We start from the raw sequence: 20,091 nt of genomic DNA on the forward strand, positions 1-20,091 counted from the left end.
TCAACTCTCTGCACCTCCTACCTTCTAAAATGTGGTTGTTTCTCTACTTGTGGACTTGCAGTTTTTGTTCTCTCAGATCTCCAATTGACTTCTTGGATGTTTTAGAATGATTTGATAACTATCTAGTTGTGTTTGAGGGATGAGACAAGCTTAAGGTCCCCTTACTCCTCTACCATCTTAATTCTTCTCCATAAAGGCATTTTAAAACAGAGAATTTACTATTCATTAATCCTTGTTAAAAAAGACATCTAAAAGATGCTGTTCAGCAATAAACTGAACTCACAAGAAAAGAGTTAAGTTATAAGAAGCAATAATGAACAAAGAAAACAGGTAAACATGTGAGAAAATCTAAACAAGTAGTGAATTTATAAAATGAAAATTACACAATAATGATTAATTTGGGGAATATAATACAAGATGGGGCCAAATAATAAGTAACAATAATACAGAAAATGAGATGGATAATTAAAGTTAAAACATTCCATGTTCTTGTTGTGGTTATGACAATTATAGACATAACTGTTAAGTCAGTATATAAATTAAAAGAAATAGACTATATATAACTTCTAGACTGTTAGGGAGAAATGAAACAAAGAAATCCTAATAATCTAAATAGGAAAGGAAGGGGAGAGAGCAGAGAGAAATTGTGATAAAGAGAAACACATAGCAAGATAAGAGAAATAAGTAAAAATATATCAGTAATCATAATATACAGATTTAACTCACCAGTTAAAAGATAGAAACTCTCTGGATCAAAAACAAAATCCAGCTATATGTTATTTACAAAAGGCACACCTAAAACATAATGACAAAGAAATATTGAAAGTAAAGAGATGGAAAAAGATATATCAGACCAGCACTAACCAATAGAAAGCTGGAGTATTTTTATTAATAGCAAGAAAATAAATTTTAAGGCCAAAAGGATTATTAAAATTAGGTAGAATTATTACATAATAATAAAAGGAACATTTCACTAGGGAAATAATACTATTCCAAATCCGAATATACTCAATATTTGTTGAAACGCCTTAAAAAAGCAAAAATGGAGAGATGTTTAAGAAGAAGTGGACAAACCCACAACCATAGTAGGCATTTTAACATATCTCTTTTTATAACTGACTGATCAGGCAAGAAAGTAATTAGTGAAGCTATAGAAGATTTGGATGATGATCCTGAGAATACCCCAAAATTTATATATAATAGTTAGAGAATACACATTCTTTTCAGGCATATATGTCATATTTATAGAAAATAACCATGTAATAGAGCACAAAGAAAATCTCTAATTCTACAGAAATAAAATCATATATATTTTGTTGTCCAACCAGAAAGCAATAAAATTAGAAGTCACTTACAAAAAGATAACCAAAAATTCCTATATATTTGAAAACCTAAAAACCCATTTCAAAATAATTCATAGCCCAAAGGGGGAAAAAACCCACAATGAGTATTTGAATAACTATTTGAATAATAGATATATACAAATTGTTTCACTACAAAATGAAAATATTAAATGTTACTGAGCTGGAGGTCTGACTCAAAAGTTTTGAAAAAGAATATGAAAGAAAAACTTGAAAAGTAAAAGGAACAAAGGAACAAAGGAACATCATCAAAGAAACAGAAAAAAATGAGAAGCTTGATAGAAGCTGTTTTTTGGGAAAAGATTATAATGGACAAATTTCTAGCAAACTGATCAAGAAAAAAGAGGAAAGTTATAGATCAATAATATTATTATTTAAAAGGAAACTTTACTACCCTCATAACAGAGATTAAAAAATAAGTGAATCCTACAAACAACATGATGCCAAGGAATTTAAAAAGAAAAAAAAGTAACATTTTTCTATAAAAATATAACATACCAGAATTGACTGAAGAAGAAATTGAAAACCTAAATATAATTATAAATATATATATATATATATAAATATATTTTAAAAATAAGTATTTGAAAAGCTACTCACACTCACTTAGGAGGGGGGAAAGAAAAGAAAAAAATATACTCTGATAGCTATAGATGTGTATTAAGAGGAAATATTAAGAGGAATAGGATTTCTATCTATATACCTGATTCTAAGTTCATTTCATGATGTTAGTATAATCTTGATACCAAAATCAGACAAATATTAGAAAAGAAAATTATAGATCAACTGGACAATAAAGTCCTAAATAAAATATTAGCAAACAAGATCCAGCGAAGTATAAAAAAAAATAAGAAAATATAGAAAGTAAAGTTTGTTCCAAGAATTGAAAAATGGCTTAATGCTCAACAAAAAAATTATTACTATAACTCACAACACTAGGTGAGTAAAGAGAAAAACTATAAACATTTCTTTATATCAATAAACAATTAGAAACTAAGAATCCATCTATCAAAAAGCTAGAGTAAATACCATACTAAATTGTAAAACCCAAGACATATAGCCTTAAAAGTAAACAAGCAAGAGTACACATGAATAAAGTAGAGCAATAAAACCAAACTAACCCATCCATTCACAAGCATACAAAATAAAAATAATGAGAATCACAAAGATATAAAACCATCATTACTGACAAATAGTGGTTCTGATTTTTCTCTTAACATAGCCATCTACATAAAAAAAAATCCAAGTGAATCTTTAAATTACTGGAATATAAATTCAGGAACATTGCTATATGCAAGATCAACATTCCTGTGTTACCAGAAGCCCCATACTCTTATTTTTGTAAATAGGAATAAAAATTATAAAGTTAATACAAATGAATCTAATGATATAATGCATTACATAGAAAGTTATAAAGTATTATTAAAAGAAATAAAAGATATTAACTGGGAAGGTATGACTATTCATTTATGCTAATTAATTAATCAGAAGATTCACCATCCAAAGATCACAGTATTTCCAAATTAATTTATAAATTTAATTCCATTATTCACATGGAGGAACAAAAGAACAAGAAAAGAGAATCCAGGGAAGAGAATGGAGGAAGGTCAGAGAAAAGGAGGAGAGATCAGTAGGATAAAAGTGAAGAAGAGAAAGATCTCACTTTTCCAGATTGAAGACTTACTATAAAATCATGGTCTTTAAGATTTTTTATTTTGACTCAGAGAGAGAGGCAACCAGACAAATGAAACTGCATATAAAGAAAAACAGGACCAGAAACAGACTCACAGGCATGCATAGGAATTTGGCATATGGTAGAAGGTAACTTTCAAATCAGTAGGGAAAAGATTAACAGACTATTCAGTGATAGTTCAGTCAATTGGGTTATCTATAAAAAAAGAAAATAAGATCCCAACTTTGTTTTATATTTAAAAAGTAATTACTATTAAATTAAAAAAAATTTAATGTGCTCATTTTTAAAAGAAAATAAAAGCAAGTATCTTCATGCACTGAAATAAGAAGAGATTATGTTTTTAAAAATTCAAAGAAGGGCACCTGGGTGGCTCAGTCGGTTAAGCAGCTGACTTTGGCTCAGGTCATGATCCCAAGGTTTGTGAGTTTGAGCCCCGCATCATGCTCTGTGCTGACAGCTCAGAGCCTGAAGCCTGTTTCCAATTCGTGTCTCCCTCTCTCTCTGCCCCTTCCTCACTCATGCTGTTTCTCTCTCTGTTGCTCAAAAAATGAACAAATGTTAAAAAATTTAAAAAAATAAAAATAAAAATTCAAAGAAACCAACAACCCAATTTACACCTCAAGGAACTAAAAAAGAAGAACAAACTAACCTAAAAGTTAGCTGGAGAAAAGAAATAAGTAGAGCAGAAAGAAATGAAACTAAGAATAGAAAAACAACAGAAAAAAATTAACAAAACCAAGCATTGGTTTTTTGAAAATATCAACAAAACTGACAAACTCTTAGCTACATTTAAAAAAAGAGAGAAAATTCAAATACATAAAATTAGAAATGAGAGAGAAGACCTAAGAAAGTGAAAGAGAAGACATAAGAAGCTACTATTGGGGTGCCTAGGTGTCTCAGTCAGTTAAATATCTGACTCTTTAGTGTGGCTCATGGTTGTGGGATTGAGCCCCGAGTTGGACTCCATGTGAGGCATGGGGCCTGCTTGGGGTTCTCTCTCTCTTTCTCTCTCTCTCTCTCTCTCTCTCTGCGCCTCTCCCCAGCTCATGCTCTTTCTGTCTCTAAAATAAAAAAGGTAAAAATTAAAAAAAGAAACAACTATGAACAATTATACACCAACAAACTGGATACTCTAGAATGGATAAATTCCTAGAAACATATAGTTTTTCAAGACTGAATCATAAAGAAATAGAAAATTCTGAACAGAATCATGATCAGTAAGAGGATTAAATTAGCAATCAAACCCCCTCCCTCCATCTCCATCCCCGAATAAGCTCAGGACCAGATGACTTAAAGGAAAATTCTAAAAAACATTTAAAGAAGTAGTAGGACCAATACTCTTCACTTTTCCAGAAAACTGAAGAACACTTTTAAACTCATGAGATGAGGCGAGCATTACTCTAATACCAAAGCCAGCAAAAGATACTGCAAGAAAAGAAAACTACAGCCTTCTATTTCTGATGAAAAACCATACAAAAATCCCAACAAAATACCAGCAAACCAAATTCAACAGCACGCTATAAGGCTTACATAACATGATCAAGTGAGGTTTATTCCTGGAATGCAAGGATGGTTTAAGATTTGAAAGTCAATGGATGTAATACACCACATTAACAGAATGAAGAAGAAAAATTCAATTGATGCAGAAATAGCATTTGGTGGCTCAGTCAGTAGAGCATCCAACTCTTGACTTCAGCTCAGGTCATGATCTCATGGTTTCATGGTTTAAGCCTGTGTCAAGACTGTCAGCACAGAGTCTGCTTGAGATTTTCTCTCTCTCTCTGCGCCCCCCCAACTCTCTCTCAGAATAAATAAATAAATAAACTTAGAAAAATCACTCAGCCACAAAGTAGGAAGAGAAAGAAATTACCTTAACATAGTAAAGACCATATATGAAAAGCTCACAGCAAATATCCATACTCAATGGTGAGAAATGTTAATTTCTTCTAAGATCAGTAACAAAGTAAGGATGTTCCCTCTTACCACTTCTATTCCATATAGCACTGGAAGTCCTATCCAGAGCAATTAGGCAAAAAAAGAAATAAAAGACATCCAAATTGGAAAGGAGGAAGTAAAATTACTTCCGTTTGTAGATGATGTAATCTTATATGTAGACAACTCTAAAGATTACACACACACACACACACACACACACACAATTAGAATAAGTACACAGAGCAAAGTTAAAGGACAGAAGATCGACATACTAAAATCAGTTACATTTCTTCACACTAACAATGAACAATTCAGAAAAAAAATCCCATTTAAAATAGCATCAAAAATAACAAAATGCTTAGGAATTAATTTAACCAATAAGTCAAAAGACCTGACAATGAATATTACAAAATATTGTGAAAGGAATTAAAGAAGATAGAAATAAAAAGAAAGTCATCCCCTGCTTGTGGTTTGGAAGACATTCTACTGTGAAAATGTCCATACTACCCAGAGAAATCTAAGGATTCAATGTAACTCCTATCAAAATCCCAATGGTAGTTTTTTTGTTTGCAAAAGTTACAAAAAATCTTAACATTCATTTCAAGGAACCCTGAATAGCCAAAATAATCAAGAATAAGAAGAAAAGTTGGCAGTCTCACACTTCCTGATTTCAAAACATATTTCAAAGCTACAGTAAACAATACATCCTTGTAGTGGAATTAAGACAAACATATAGAGCAAAGGAACAAAATACAGAGCCCAGAAATAAGCCTTCCAGTGCATACAGTCAAAGGGTCTTCACCAAGGATGTCAAGACCACACATGTACAAAGGGCGGTCTCGTCAGCAAATGAGGCTGAGAAGGCCACATGGAAAAGGATGAAGTTGGGCCCTTGCTTTGCACCGAATACAAAAGTTAACTCAAAGAAGACTAAAGACCTAAATGTAAAATCTAAAACTATAAAACTCCTAGAAGAAAAAACATAGGGGGGAAGCTTCATGACATTGGACTTGGCCATGATTTCTTGGATATGATACCAAAAGGACAAGCACAAAAGCTGACATTTGGGACAATATCAAAACTAAAAACTTCCTTGCATCAAAGAAAACAAAGTGAAAAGACAACCTACGGAATGGAGAGAAAATCTGCAACTCACACTAGTAAGTGGTTAATACCCAGAATATATAAAGAACTACAACTCAACAACAACAAAAAGTGAGTAATCAGATTTTAAAAAGCAAAGAAGGGGGCCTGGGTGGCTCAGCCAGTTAACTGTCTAACTCTTGACTTTGGCTCAGGTCATGATCTTGTGGTTCAGGAGTTGAAGCCCCACATTAGGCTCTGTCTGCACTGACAGTGTGGAGCCTGCTTGGGATTCTCTCTCTCTTCTCTTTCTTTGCCCCTCCTCACTCCCCGCTCTCTCAAAAAAAAATAAACTTAAAAAAAAAAACAGGCAAAGAATTTCAGCAGACATTCTTCCCAAGATGATATACAAATGGCCGAAAAGCATATGAAAAGATGCTCAACATCACTCATCTTAGAGAAATGCAAATAAAAACTACAATGAACTATCACCTCATGCTCATTAGGAGGGCTGCTATCAAAAAAGCAGAAATAATAAATACAGGTGAGAATGTGGAGAAACTGGAACACTTGCACATAGTTATTAGGAATGTAAAATGGTGCAGCTGCATTGGGGCACATTATGGACATTCCTCAAAAAACATAATAATAAAATGTTATAATCATATGATCCAGCAATCCTACTTGTGGATATATATCTAAAAGAACTGGAAGCATGATCTCAAAGAGATATTTGTATACCTATGTTCACTGCAGCATTATTTACAATAGCCAGTAAGTGGAAACAACCCAAATGTCCATTAGTGGATGAATAGATTAAAAAAGGATGATATATATACATATATTATAATATTATTTAGCCTTAAAAAAGAAGGAAATTCCAGGGCACCTAGGTGGCTCAGTTGGTTAAACGTCTGACTTCGGCTCAGGTCATGATCTCATGGTCTGGAGTTTGAGCCCCATATCAGGCTCTGTGATGACACCTCAGAGCCTGGAGTCTGCTTCAGATTCTGTGTCTCCCTCTCTCTTTGCCCCTCCCCCACTTATGCTCTGTCTGCAAAATAAACATTAAAAAAAAAAGAAGGAAATCCTGTCACTTGCTACATGAACGAGCCTTGAGGACATTATGTTAACTGAAGTAAACAAGTCACAAAACAGATAAACACTGTATGATTCTACTTATATTAGGTCTCTAAAGTAGTCAAACTCATAGATATAGAGTGTACAATGGTGGTTTTCAGGGGCTAGGAGGGGGGAAATGGGGAGTAGCTGTTCAATGGGTACAGAGTTTAGTTTTGCAAGATAAAAAAAAAAAATTCTAGAGACCTGTTACCCAACAATGTGAATATAGTTAGTACTAATGAGCTACACTTAAAAATAGTTAAGATGATGGGGCTCCTGGATGGCTCAGCCGGTTAAGCATCTGACTCTTGATTTCAGCTCAGGTCATGATCTCACAGTTCATGGGATCGAGCCCTGCATCAGGCTTTGTGTTCACAGCACGGAACCAGCTTGGGATTCCCTCTCTCTCCCCACCTTGCTCTGCCCCTCCCCGACTTGTGCTCATTCTCTGTCTCATGAACATTTAAAAAATAGTGAAGATGTTAATTTTTTGTGTATTTTACTAAAATTAAAAATTTTAAGTCATCGAATATAAATATTAAAAGATTATAGTAAGTTTGATTTTATTAAAATGTTGAGTTTGATGATGGTAAAAATTTCATTAAAAACAAGTGAAAGACTTGGAAAAGAAACAAAATACATAATTACAAATGATAGGTATCTAGAATATTTAAAGAACTGCAGCAAACCAATAATATCAGAAAAAAACTTCAATACTGTGATAGAGAAAACACAGAAAGCTAAATGAATCTCAGTAGGAGAATGGATAAGTAAACTGGATAATTCACATAAAAGAACATTATACGGAGGGTAAACTGAATGAAACAGATCCATACTTACTAACTTGGATACATTTCAAAAATAAGTTAAATAAAACAATTTGCATATGGTATGCCATTTACGTCCATTTTAAGAACACAAGCAAATAGTATATATAGTCTATGGATATACACATGGAGAGGTACTAAAACAGCATTAAATTCAATCCACCATCTTCTCTTTGCCTGTGCTTGCCCTTGTTAAGCAAAATGTGGTTGGAGTAAAACAGAATGAGGTTGGCCAATTTCACTTTAAATTCATGACTGTGAACCTCGAGCAGGCCTTTGATGCTACCCAGCAAACACTCTTACTTCCTAATCCGTTCACTCTCCCATGGACATGGCTGCTTATTTTATATCTTCTCCTCTCTCCTCAAACTCCAGTGTCTCCATCTTTTCCCTCCTCACTTTTTTTTTTTTAATATTTTTATTTATTTCTAGGAGAGAGAGAGACAGCGTGAGCAGGGGAGGGTCAGAGAGAGAGGGAGACACAGACTGAAACAGGCTCCAGGCTCCGAGCTGGCAGTCAGCAGAGAGCCCGACGTGGGGCTCGAACCCACGAACCGCGAGATCATGACCTAAGCGAAAGTCGGACGCCTAACCGACTAAGCCACCCAGGCGCCCCTCAATCCCCACTTCCTTTACAGGAATGTGTCAACCAGCATATGACATCTGTCATTTCTCCCACCTTAAAATAAAAAGACCTCTTTTGACCCCACTTCATCCTCTGCTGCCCTCTCCACACAATTTCACTATTCCTTTTTATAGAAAACCCCACGAGTTGCCTTTATTGATAGAGGACAATATGTCTATTCCCATTCTCTCTCTCTTGAGGTTTAAAATGAGCCAATGATCAATCTCCTGTCCTCCCCTTACTTGACCTACCAACAGTATTTGACATACTTGATCTTGTTCATTCTTGAAACATTTCTTCACTTGGTTTCGAAGATAACGCGCTCGCCTATTTTCTTCCCAGCTTTCCCAGGCTCCTTTGCTGGCGCCTCCTACTCTCTTTACTCTCCGTGTTGGAGTAGCCAGGGTTCCGAGTTCTGTCCCTTTTTCTTTTCTATCTGTACTTACCCTGTTGATAATTTTTGTGATTTTAAATATACTGGCAAATTCCAAATCTGTATCTCTGGATGAGGCTTCTCCCCTAAACTCCAGACTCCTATCTCCTACTGCCTACTGGACACTTTTGTAAGTCTAACAGTCATCTCAAAACTCAAGCTGCTCAGATGAACTCCCCCACCTACCCCAACACTTCTTTCCATCTGAAGTCCACTAGTCAATGGCAACCTCATCCTTCCAGACTCTCTAACCAAAAGCTTAGGACTCCCCTGATTCCTCTTGGTCTCTCACACCCGACACCCAACCCATCAAGAAATTTCATTATCCTTAATGTCAAAATATATCTAAAATCTGACTACTTATACGACCTATTCTGCTAGGCCATGATCTGGACTTACTAACTGGTCTCCATGTTTCTAGACTTGTCTCACTATTAGAACAGCATGCTTGGGGGGAGGGAGGGAGGCAAACCATGAGAGGCTCTTGAATGCTGAGAATTGAGGGCTGATGGGAGGTGGGGGAGGGGGGAAGGGGGTGATGGGCACGGAGGAGGGCACTTGTTGGGATGAGCATTGGGTGTTGTATGTAAACCAACTTGACAATAAACTATATATATATATATATATATATATATATATATATATATATAAAGAATAGCATGCTTGGCAAACCAAATTCCTCTTCTAAAATGAGTCAGGTCATCTCTCTCCCGTATTCGAATCTCTCCAATGGCCCCCGCTTCACTTAAAAAAGCCACAGTCCTTACAACAATCTTCAGCACCCTACAGGATCTGTACAGTCCCTCCTCTGTAGGACTGAATGCACACCCCGACTTTCTGCTGCCCTAACCCTCAGTCATTTTATACACTTACATCGCAGTCCTCATTGTTCCGCAAACAGCCTAGACACAGTCCCACCTGGGATTTTCACACTGGCTGATCCCTCTACCTAAAAACCTCTTTCCCAAGATACGGACATGGCTCACACTCTCACTTCCTCCCTGTCTCTACTCAACTGTCACTTTCTCAGCCGAAACATTCCTGATTATCTGATCTAAAAGTGCAACCTTCCTCACCCTGATACCCCCATCCCGCTTTCCTAGTGTACGTGTCTTCTTGTAACTTACCATTGTCTATCACATTCCATACATATTTTACTTATTTTCTCATTACTGCTGCCCTCCCACCCCCCGGTTCCAGAGGAAAGATTTTTGTCCATTTTGCTCATTGCTAGCTTTCAATACTCTATAGAACTCTGCCTGGATAACAATACACATTCCACTGATATTTGCTGAGTGAATGGAAAGAAATACAAAATGTTTATAACTACATATGTGAACAGTGGACGCACAAATTCTGTCATGTCATTTTTTATATCGTTAGTATTTAAATATTGCACAATGTGAACATGTAAAAAGGAAACTTAGAAGAAATAAACATTTATTCATCACATTTATTCAGTGTTGGTTAGTATTTCGGAATATTTTTTGCTAAATTCCCCTTAAGGGCTTGAAAATCCCCGACACTCAGCATGGTTTTAAATAATTTTCCCTTTATTATCTACTTTCGGATGAATACATCCTATGTTAATACAGAATAATGTGACTGCTAAATATAATTTTCAAGTAAATAAAAAATTATATATATTTAACCTGATTTGAACAAATGGAATACATAATAGAAGTTTCTGTGAAAAGAATCTCCACTCAAAAGTTGTCCCTGTTTGCTCTGTGATGTCATTTACATTAAACTTGCCCACTGAACTTGTACATTGAACCTGCCTTATTATTTTTTTTTAATAAAAAAATTTTTTTAAGAGAGAGAGAGACAGAGCGTGAGCAGGGGAGGGGCAGAGAGAGACACAGAATCTGAAGAAGCAGAGCCAGTAATTTCTACTCTAAGAAAAGTTATAAAGGAGTCTGTGAGGCAGATGTCTGAGGGCAAAGCCTAATCTGTCTCCCTCCTCCTCCTCCTGTCCCAACACAGGGGATCAGCTCTGATATCCGGCAGAAACACATGGCAAACAATGGCTGAAACAAACGTGTTGGCTTCCGTATATTGTGTAATACTGTTTGAGTAGAAGAAAAATTGGGGCAACAGAAAAACGGGGAAATGCTCTTCCTGTTTTCCCAACACTTCCATCTCAGTATTGATCCTAAAATAACTAAAATTATCCTAAATTTTGGCGAGTGACTGGCAAGACTTGCTTACAGAGACTTAATGTGTTCTTCGGGAGCTCGTGCCAACGGGAAGAATCGTGAACATATGTCACTACAAATTAGGCAGGAAGGGGACAGAAGTAACTAGAAAGCTGCCTTAGAGAGGAAGGGTAACGGATTCCTAATGCAAACACGCTCTTTATGGATCCTGAACCTCACCCAGGCATCTTGAGATATATATGTCACAGTAGCAGAATGCTGCAAATGACATCATTAACTAGGCGTTCATTAAAGACATACTTTAAGACTTACAAATCAGAAAAGAGAGAACAATTTAAGATTCTCATTTGTCTATTTTAATTTTGCTCACAGTAATCTAAAATTTGAACAGTATGTCCTACAAGTAGAAACTGATATTTATTTACTGCTTCACACATTAGAACGTCCTTTCATAAGCACTAACTCACTTTGTCCATCTGATGATCCTATAATTTAGATATGACAGCTATTATTTTACAGATGAAGAAACTAAGACTCAGAGGGGCTACTGACTAAGTGGCTTGTCCAAGGTCACACAGTCACAAAGTGAGAACTGAGAATTCAATACATGTTCCATCCAGTATATACAAAGGCCTTTATATGTTCAAAAAAAATAATGAATAACATCATCTTATAAGCAAAGGTATATTTTTCTATTTTCTGGAAAGAGAAAATAGTCATTAATCCATAGGCTTGTCCCTTTAGAGGGTAAAGCTACCCTGGCAGTATAAGTTAGCTACTTCTATTTTAAGTGTTGGGGACATTATTTTTCTGTTAGTTTTATTTAGCTACCTGTAGGTTCATGTTAATAATCTGTTGTGATATTTATAAATGTTCAATGTGAAATGATAAAAACATAAAATGCAGACACCATATTTAAGTACAGGGTAACTAGGGCCTCCTGGGTGGCTCAGTCTGTTAAGTGTCCAACTTTGGCTCAGGTCATGATCTCATGGTTTGTGCATTTGAGCCCTGCATCAAGGCTCTGTGCTGACAGCTCAGAGCATGAAGCCTGCTTCAGATTCTGTGTCCCTCTCTCTCTCTACCTCTCCACCACTTGCGTGCGTATGCACTCTCTCTCTCAAAAATAAATAAACATCAAAAAAACATTTGGGGTGCCTGGGTGGCTTAGTCGGTTAAGCGTCCGACTTTCGCTTAGGTCATGATCTTGCGGTTCGTGGGTTCGGGCCCCGCGTCGGGCTCTGTGCTGACTGCCAGCTCAGAGCCTGGAGCCTGTTTCAGTCTGTGACTCCCTCTCTCTCTGACCCTCCCCTGATCATGCTGTCTCTCTCTCTCTCTCTCTCTCCTAGAAATAAATAAAAAAAAAAACATTAAAAAAATTTTAAGTATAGGGTAATTAATAATACATTAATGTATCATCTTGACATTGTTTATGAAGAGGTAAAAATAAACTCCCTTTAAAAATAAATATTTACAAAAAATGTTTATTTTTGAAAGAGAGAGAGAGAGAGAGACAGAGTGTGAGTGGGGGAGGAGCAAAGAGAGACAGAGACACAGAATTTGAAGCAAGGATCCAGGCTCTGAGCTGTCAGCACAGAGCCTGATGTGGGGCTTGAACCCACAGTGGTGAGATCATGGCCTGAGCCGAAGTTGGACACTCAACCTACTGAGCCACCTATGCAGCCCCCAAAATAAATGTTTTTGAAGTCTTCAATGTTAGAATCACATATCCAATACCTAGCAAATGTCTGACTTATAGGAAGAATTCAAGAAATGTTTGCTGAATTATACTCTCAAGAAATCCTCTGAAGGACATAGACTACTATGCAGATATTTAGAAATGTCTTCTTTTATCCTCAGAATCTCAAGGGATTTATCAAATTCTATGATCAAGAAAAGAACATACAAAAAATGTCAAATTTGTAAAGTAGCCATTATCATAAAAAAGATTTTAAAGGTTTCTAAAATGAATCAATTTTATCCTGTTTACAATCCAGTTTAGCAAACTATAATCTAGAAATAATTAATTACATGAATATTTGACAAATACCTCTGAAAATTGGCTCATTAGGGCAAAGAATGTGTTATGTTCACCACTATATTTCTAGGGTCTAGTACAATACCTGACACACACTACTCAATTAATATTTGCTCAATTGTTAAATTAACAAATACACAGAGATATGAATGTTACACCATGAACAGAAACTTTAAATGTTATTTTAAAAGTATATATTTTTAATACTAAGTAAATTCCTGAAAACTAAAAAAGAAATACATTTCCCAGACCAAGTGAGGACAGAATTTATTACGCAAAATTGCAACACGCTGAAAGAGAAGCAGATTTGGGTGGGGGGAAGACAAGCTCAGTTTCGGAAATGTTGAGCTTGAGCTTACGAGAGTGTCAAGTGGAAATACGGTAGAAGCATGTTTGGGTCTGGAGCCCAGAAGAGAGGTCAGGGTTGCCATACATATTTAAGAATCACCAGGATAAAAGGAGAGCATAAAGGCATAAAGAGAGAAGAGTACGTAGTATTTAACTGTGAGGAACACTTGGGTAGAAGAGGAAAAGCCTGCAAAAGATAGTGACAGAGAGAAGGGAAGCCAGGGAACCGTGGTGTCACAGGAGCCAAAGTAAGAGGCAAATTCCAGTTCAACATTACTAGGTAGTCAAGTAAGAAGAGGACTAAAAAGTATCTAAACCTGAGGTCAATAGTGACCTTGACAAGAAGACTTACAGTCAGCTGGTAGGTGTGCAAGCCAAAGCGGAGTAGACTAAGGAGTGACACGTGGTTAAGGAAAGAGAGTGTGTAGACAAATACTGACAGAGGAGAACAAGAACACAAGAGATGGCAGGAAATATCTAATTCTGAGATGGATTCATTTTATCTACTAGTCTATCCATCTGTCCATCCGTCCATCCATCCATCCACTCTCCATCTTTAAAATTTTAAGACAGGACAGACTAAGCATGGTTAAATGGTAACAAAAGAGTCCAAGAGGTAGAAGAGGAGAGAGATTAGTTGGAGCTACAGCCATAAAATCTCTCTATAGGCACTGGGAGCCCGCAAAGAGAGTCCTTAAACTAGAGTTTAAACTAAAAACCAATGAGGTAGACTAGGGATGGACAAAAAAGAAACTCACTGCAAAGAAAGATACTTCAATATAAGTGACCTAGGGTGACACGTGAAACCAAAGGGGAATGCTAGCTAATCAAAACAGAGATTGTTTGGTGGGAGTATTTTTAAGGAGGAAGGGGTCCAGGCAGGGAAATTGGCTGACTAGGTGCTAAGTGGAATTAGGGGAGCAAAGGACCACTAGATCCTGCTGTAGGGGGCTCAGAGAAGGGTCGTTCCCACCCCAGTCATTAGAGTTAATTCTGAAGCCTAGCGGGATGGTGTGTCCTCTAAAGAAAGAGGAAGAAAGAGCTGGTAGTCTGACAAGAAGAGATGGAACTAGAAAGCTTAATTATATAGACACTATCATGTAACTATATTAAATGCAGCTGGGTTATATTCAGTGAATAAGAAAATCTGTACATTATTTCTCCACTTCAGATAGAATCCCAGTATTTCATCTATGCACCTAAACAACTAAAGTGCCCCAAACTACAGCAGCCAACGAGAGCTCCCTTGTTGAGGAGCGGCTGACATGATTCACAGGACACACAAGTCTCCCTTGTGAGGAGGGACCTGACTGGTTCAGTCACATAGCCTTTCTGATTAATTTGTATGTCTATATTAGAACTCAACAACTCTGATCCATTTTTAGTTTTCATTTATTTTGGTTTAGTTTCTACCATGTTGCGGTTGCCCAGGGGCAAAGTCTGCCAAATGATCAGCCACATGTACCTGTAAATATGGGAGTCACTAAGTGATTCTTTTCCCTGGTGCCTTACCTAGTCCCATGTCTCCATGGAGAAGGCCCTCAACAAATACTGATAGAGGAAAGAAGCAAATGCATGAATGGTTCCATGGAGAGAGGAGATGACAGTCACCAAATCTCCCTCTGCAGGGGTCATTTATAAGCCAAGGGCCCTTTGGCTGTCTACTGAAGCCCACAGACCACTTCTCAGAATAATGTTTTTAAGTGCACAGTATGACACAGGAAGCCAATCATACTGAAATACAGACAAAAGGAATGGATTACGGTGAAATATACTGAAATCAAAATAGAAAAAGAAATAGTGACATAATCACAACTACAGTTCTGGGGCATGTGCAGGGTTCGTCAAGTCCCAGGCATCTCTGTAGAAAGATCTGGCTGGGCTACGTCACTGGCCACCAACTGACAGCATCTGCAGGTTTTGTTCTCAGTTTCTCAGAGAGGAATCCTCCAAACTCCTGTCTAGGAAGGTGTGTTCTCAGGATGAAGTGGCAGAACGAGGCCGTGGGAGCTCCATGGTTCCCTGTGTCATTTTTCACCCCACCCACTAGTTTTCTTGTTGTGTCCTCACTGTCAGCCCCTTGTCCCTGAATCCAGTCTTTCTATTTAACCCTTTCAGTCTTCCTTGAAGGTAAGGGAAACATGGCTGCCTGGGCGACCAGGGTAGACAGGAGACCTGGGGGCTATGTGCTTCTTCCAACCAACCCTCCTGTGTCCCATAGCACCTGCGCCCCTACTCTGAGGGAATCCTGAACCTTTCTGGGGGCCAGAAGTACAAATTAGTTTGCTCTGGGGCTTCTCACGTTGCTAGCTTAGGATTCAACTGTGACCAGGGATGCTAAGTTGGCCACAAGTAGTATTCCTGCTGTCCATCTTCCAAAATTCAGTTGCTATATTCTTTCCTCCTTTTTGAGTACATATCTATTTTACTCCTTTACTTTTGCTTTATGGGGTTTAACGAGAAAGCAATGGTAAATGTATTTAATCTGTCACATTTTACTGACATTGCCATTGAAAGTTTTACAAAGGAGAAAAAAATCTTAAAAATCAAACTTTGAAGTAAATGCCTCAAAAATTCATCTATTTTATAACTGATTTTTCTATCAAAGATAATCAATATAATCATAACCATAACTTCATCTCATTCACCACTGTATTATCCAGTACTTAGTATAGTAGAGGTGGTCAATACTTACTGAATACGTGAACTGAATGAATGAATGAATGAATGAATACGTGAACTGAATGAATACGTGAACTGATAAAAAAATGAGATCTTACTTTTTATGATTTCAGTGCTTATCAAATTCACCTAGGGCTACATGGGCAATATTCCAAAAAGCAAACATTCAGAAATAGATACACTTAATTTGGAATTCAAGACTGATGTATTTTACAAACACAAAGTCCTTCACTACAAAAAATTTCACTATGATTCTGTATTCTAATAATTTCTTAGATAAAATTATTCAAAATTTTCAGTTATATTTTATAGGGAAAGTTAAGTGCATAGTTTTGATTTGTTTTAAACTGGGGAATTCTGATATATTCATTAAAGATTTAATGCCATTCTAGCAAGATGGCTCCATGGAAATTTTAAGCTAAACATCTTTATAGTCATTCATGTCAAGATGTTCCTCTAGGCAAACCTGCCCCCAAATCCATAACCTGTATGGTACTATCCTGATAAATGTTTATTCTCCAGCTAATTTCTTATCATTGTGTGCATTCCATTGTTACTAACTTCAAATTAAAATATAATACTCACTTCTTCAGCCACAAACTCCTTACTCAGACCAAAATCTGTCAGCACCACGTGGCCATTAGAATCAAGTAGAATGTTCTCGAGCTTAATGTCACGGTATATAATCCCCAACTGTAAAAACAAACAAATATGCATTTTAAAATAACAGTTTCCAAAAAATAAATTAGGAAAGGCTTTGTCTACCTTAAAAACAAACCAAAAAAAAAAAAAAAAAAAGGATTCTCCTGCTCAGGATGCTATAATGGCTCTTAGTGGCTGGCCAGGGCAAATGTGAATTCTTCCATCTCAGGGCTCGTCTGCTGGGCTCCCTGGGCCTCTTCTACCATGTCTTCCTTCTCTGTGTAATGTTGCTAGACCAGCTTCTGTGGGATCTCTCTGTTGACTAGTGCTTCTTCCTGCTCTATCTTCTTCATGTATCTAACCCTCCCTGCACATGATCTTCTTCAGGTGCTTTTAGCCATTTCAAGTCCATCACTGCCTAATAGATTTGGAGGCTTTTCTGACTAACCAGATCCCACACTGGTCATGTCTTTTTTTTTTCTTCCTACAGCACCAACATTTACATTGTACTTATCTATGAATAACTGATATTTTCTAAGTAGTTCCTGCTTGTCTTGATATAACCATGCCCTACCTCTGTTTTTCACACTTATCTAGTATCTTGCAATGCATCAGATAGATAATTAGTAAAGGCCTGTTGAATAACAGGCTTCTAAACATAAAGCCTGAAGATCATAGGTTGCGTTTAGTTGATCACTAGTCCTAAATAAGCAAAATAAGTCAATTAGATAACATTTCTATATCCTTCTGTTTTGTTTTGCATCTAAGTTTTACAGTAAAACACTTCAGCTATTTCTTCAGCTAAATAAATCTACACAAGTCATGTAAGAAGTTCTTGATATATGTGCATTGCACATTTCATGTTATGTCAGCCTAAATTAAATGTTTTTAAACTTAGAAACCCTGCTTCTCCACAATGTTAAGTATATGAAAAAGCAGATTCATAATATTTCTTAAAATTGAAACAAAAAATTATAGAAGGAAAAACACTGAACTTCTAATAGCCAGTTTAATTTTTTTTAAATAAACTCTTTGGGAACAATTTTAGAAAGAAATCATTCACTATCGGCCTTACCCCATCATTTCCGAGGAAACTCTCATTTTTTCTTTTCTCGAGAAATTCAATGTTAAGCAGCTGTATCAAGGTTAATATTACTGGCTTCGTGTTGCATCTCTTTGTAATGCTCTTTTTAGGGTAGTAAGATTAAGAGAAACCTAGCTGAGATCTGATTTGCTATATTACGTTCACTCTGCATCAATTACATGTATATCCAGTATTCATTAGGTTCTCTACTTCTGGTTACCCTGTTTTAATAATAACAGATGTTCATGGATTTTTCTTTAGTAAACAGAATTAACAGAATTAAAGACTTCACACAAATTAAAAGCTGATTTACTAGCTTACCCATCAGAGCTTTGTATTTGTTTTGCTTGATTTTATTCTGGTTATTTATAGTGATTTCCACCATCGTTATTATATTATAAAAACTTACATCTAATATCCCTAAGCATAAAACTCCAAGATCTTTTCAACCCGTTCCTGGGCCCAATTTGGTTCATGGATGAAGATGTCCTAACTGCTTTATATCCCACAGAGATACTCAACTGGCAAAAGCTGGCCACCCCAGGACAAGTCCACCCAAAGGAATGTGGTGACTGTCCCCGCAGAGCCTCTCTGCTCCCTTCCTGCTCCTCTGTCCATCTTGTCTGCACACTGCAGCCCCACCCCCACCCATCTTTCCTTCCTGTTCTTATACATTTTCATCCATTTCCCTTAAGACTCCTGTTGTGACCCTCCCCCCACCCCACCCCCACCAAGTGCTGCACTAGCTCTCCCCTTTCCTTGACCCTCTCCTTCTGTGCTTGTGTCTTCTCACCATCTTTTCACACACTCTCTCCCATCCATCGCCTCCAGCTTGCAATTCTCCAGGGTCCCTGTACCTTTAACACTGTCCTTGCCTTTTTCCTTCATCTGTCTCCACTCCTGTCCATGCTCCATAGTCCCCACTTTAATCTCTGTTCATCTCTGATCCAGTGCAGGATCTGAATTCACAATAAGGAAGAGTAGCTTTATGACGTCCCTGTCTCATCCTAATGTAGGAACTCAAGTCCCGATGGTCTCATGATCTCACACACTTTGAGGAAAATGACTCGAGAACTTTCTATTTCTGAGGAGATACACATGCCTGGTCCACACAATTAACTGCTTCTGTAATAATGCTTCCTCATTAGGTAAAAAAATTTTGGTCAAAAATTTTTGGATCAAGATGAATAGTATCTGAAATAATGTATTTCTTTAAAAGTTCAAATGGATTTTATAAAGTTCAAACAGCAGCACAGGGATGAATTTCACTTAAAGTTTTTAGCAACCGAGCTGGGGCTATGGGGAGGCAAGGGAAGAGAGGGAACAAGTTGGGGGGGGGGCCCCAGGGGTAAAACAAACACAAAGGCAGATGGGAGTGGGACAGCGGAGGTAGCTGGCTAGCGTGGCAGGCGCTTCTTTCAAAAAACTCATATTCCCCAACTTAATCAGTAAATATACCCTGCAGACCTACAGGCAGAGTCTGCAACGGAGTAAGTCACAATTATGCAAATATAGGTGAGGACTTGTGGTTCCATTTTAAAGGCAATTTTAAGAATGAAAAGCTTTTATTCTAATGGCAGTTTGTAATAAGCATTAGGAGTTTTCATAAACAAAAACCAAAGAACTGCTCACATTCTACCTTTTTAATCCGTATCACAGGAATGACAAAAAAAGGTCGATTTTTGAAAAAAGGAACTGCAGAACTGAGAATATTGGCAAAGTGTGCTTTCACAATCTCCACGGAGATAATGACGTTAAAAACATTAGCTCTTTAGCTCCAGCATCACCTCAGTTACGACAGATTTTTTTCAAAAAAAGAACTCTCAAAGACTTAGCATCTTACCTTGTGGAGATGTTCGAGGGCAAGCACGATCTCTCCAACATAGATCCGCACCTCGTGCTCTGTGAAACGCTCTCTTTGAGAAAGATGAGTAAAAAGTTCTCCACCATTTATATAATCTAAAAATGAAATATATTTTTTTCTTTCTTGTATTCATAAATTTAAGGAAGTATTCCCTTTTAATCATTTTGGATTAATCACAAGGCACTGACTTTAATA

General features: G+C 36.9%; 1 protein-coding gene across 1 annotated transcript in view; it reads right to left on the minus strand.

Moving 5' to 3' along the window:
- Positions 1-20,091, minus strand: part of RPS6KA5 (ribosomal protein S6 kinase A5) — a 179,614-nt gene that overhangs the window by 56,179 nt on the left and 103,344 nt on the right. Inside the window, exons 4-5 of the mRNA XM_039232507.1 lie at positions 19,876-19,991; positions 16,892-16,999 (exon numbers count right to left, since the gene is read on the minus strand). Of these exons, the coding sequence (XP_039088438.1) occupies positions 16,892-16,999; positions 19,876-19,991 (224 nt within the window). The remainder of the gene's footprint in view (positions 1-16,891; positions 17,000-19,875; positions 19,992-20,091) is intronic.

This window comes from Hyaena hyaena, unplaced genomic scaffold, assembly GCF_003009895.1.
Source record: "Hyaena hyaena isolate Hyena2069 unplaced genomic scaffold, ASM300989v1 scaffold_67, whole genome shotgun sequence".
NCBI classification, from domain to species: domain Eukaryota; kingdom Metazoa; phylum Chordata; class Mammalia; order Carnivora; family Hyaenidae; genus Hyaena; species Hyaena hyaena.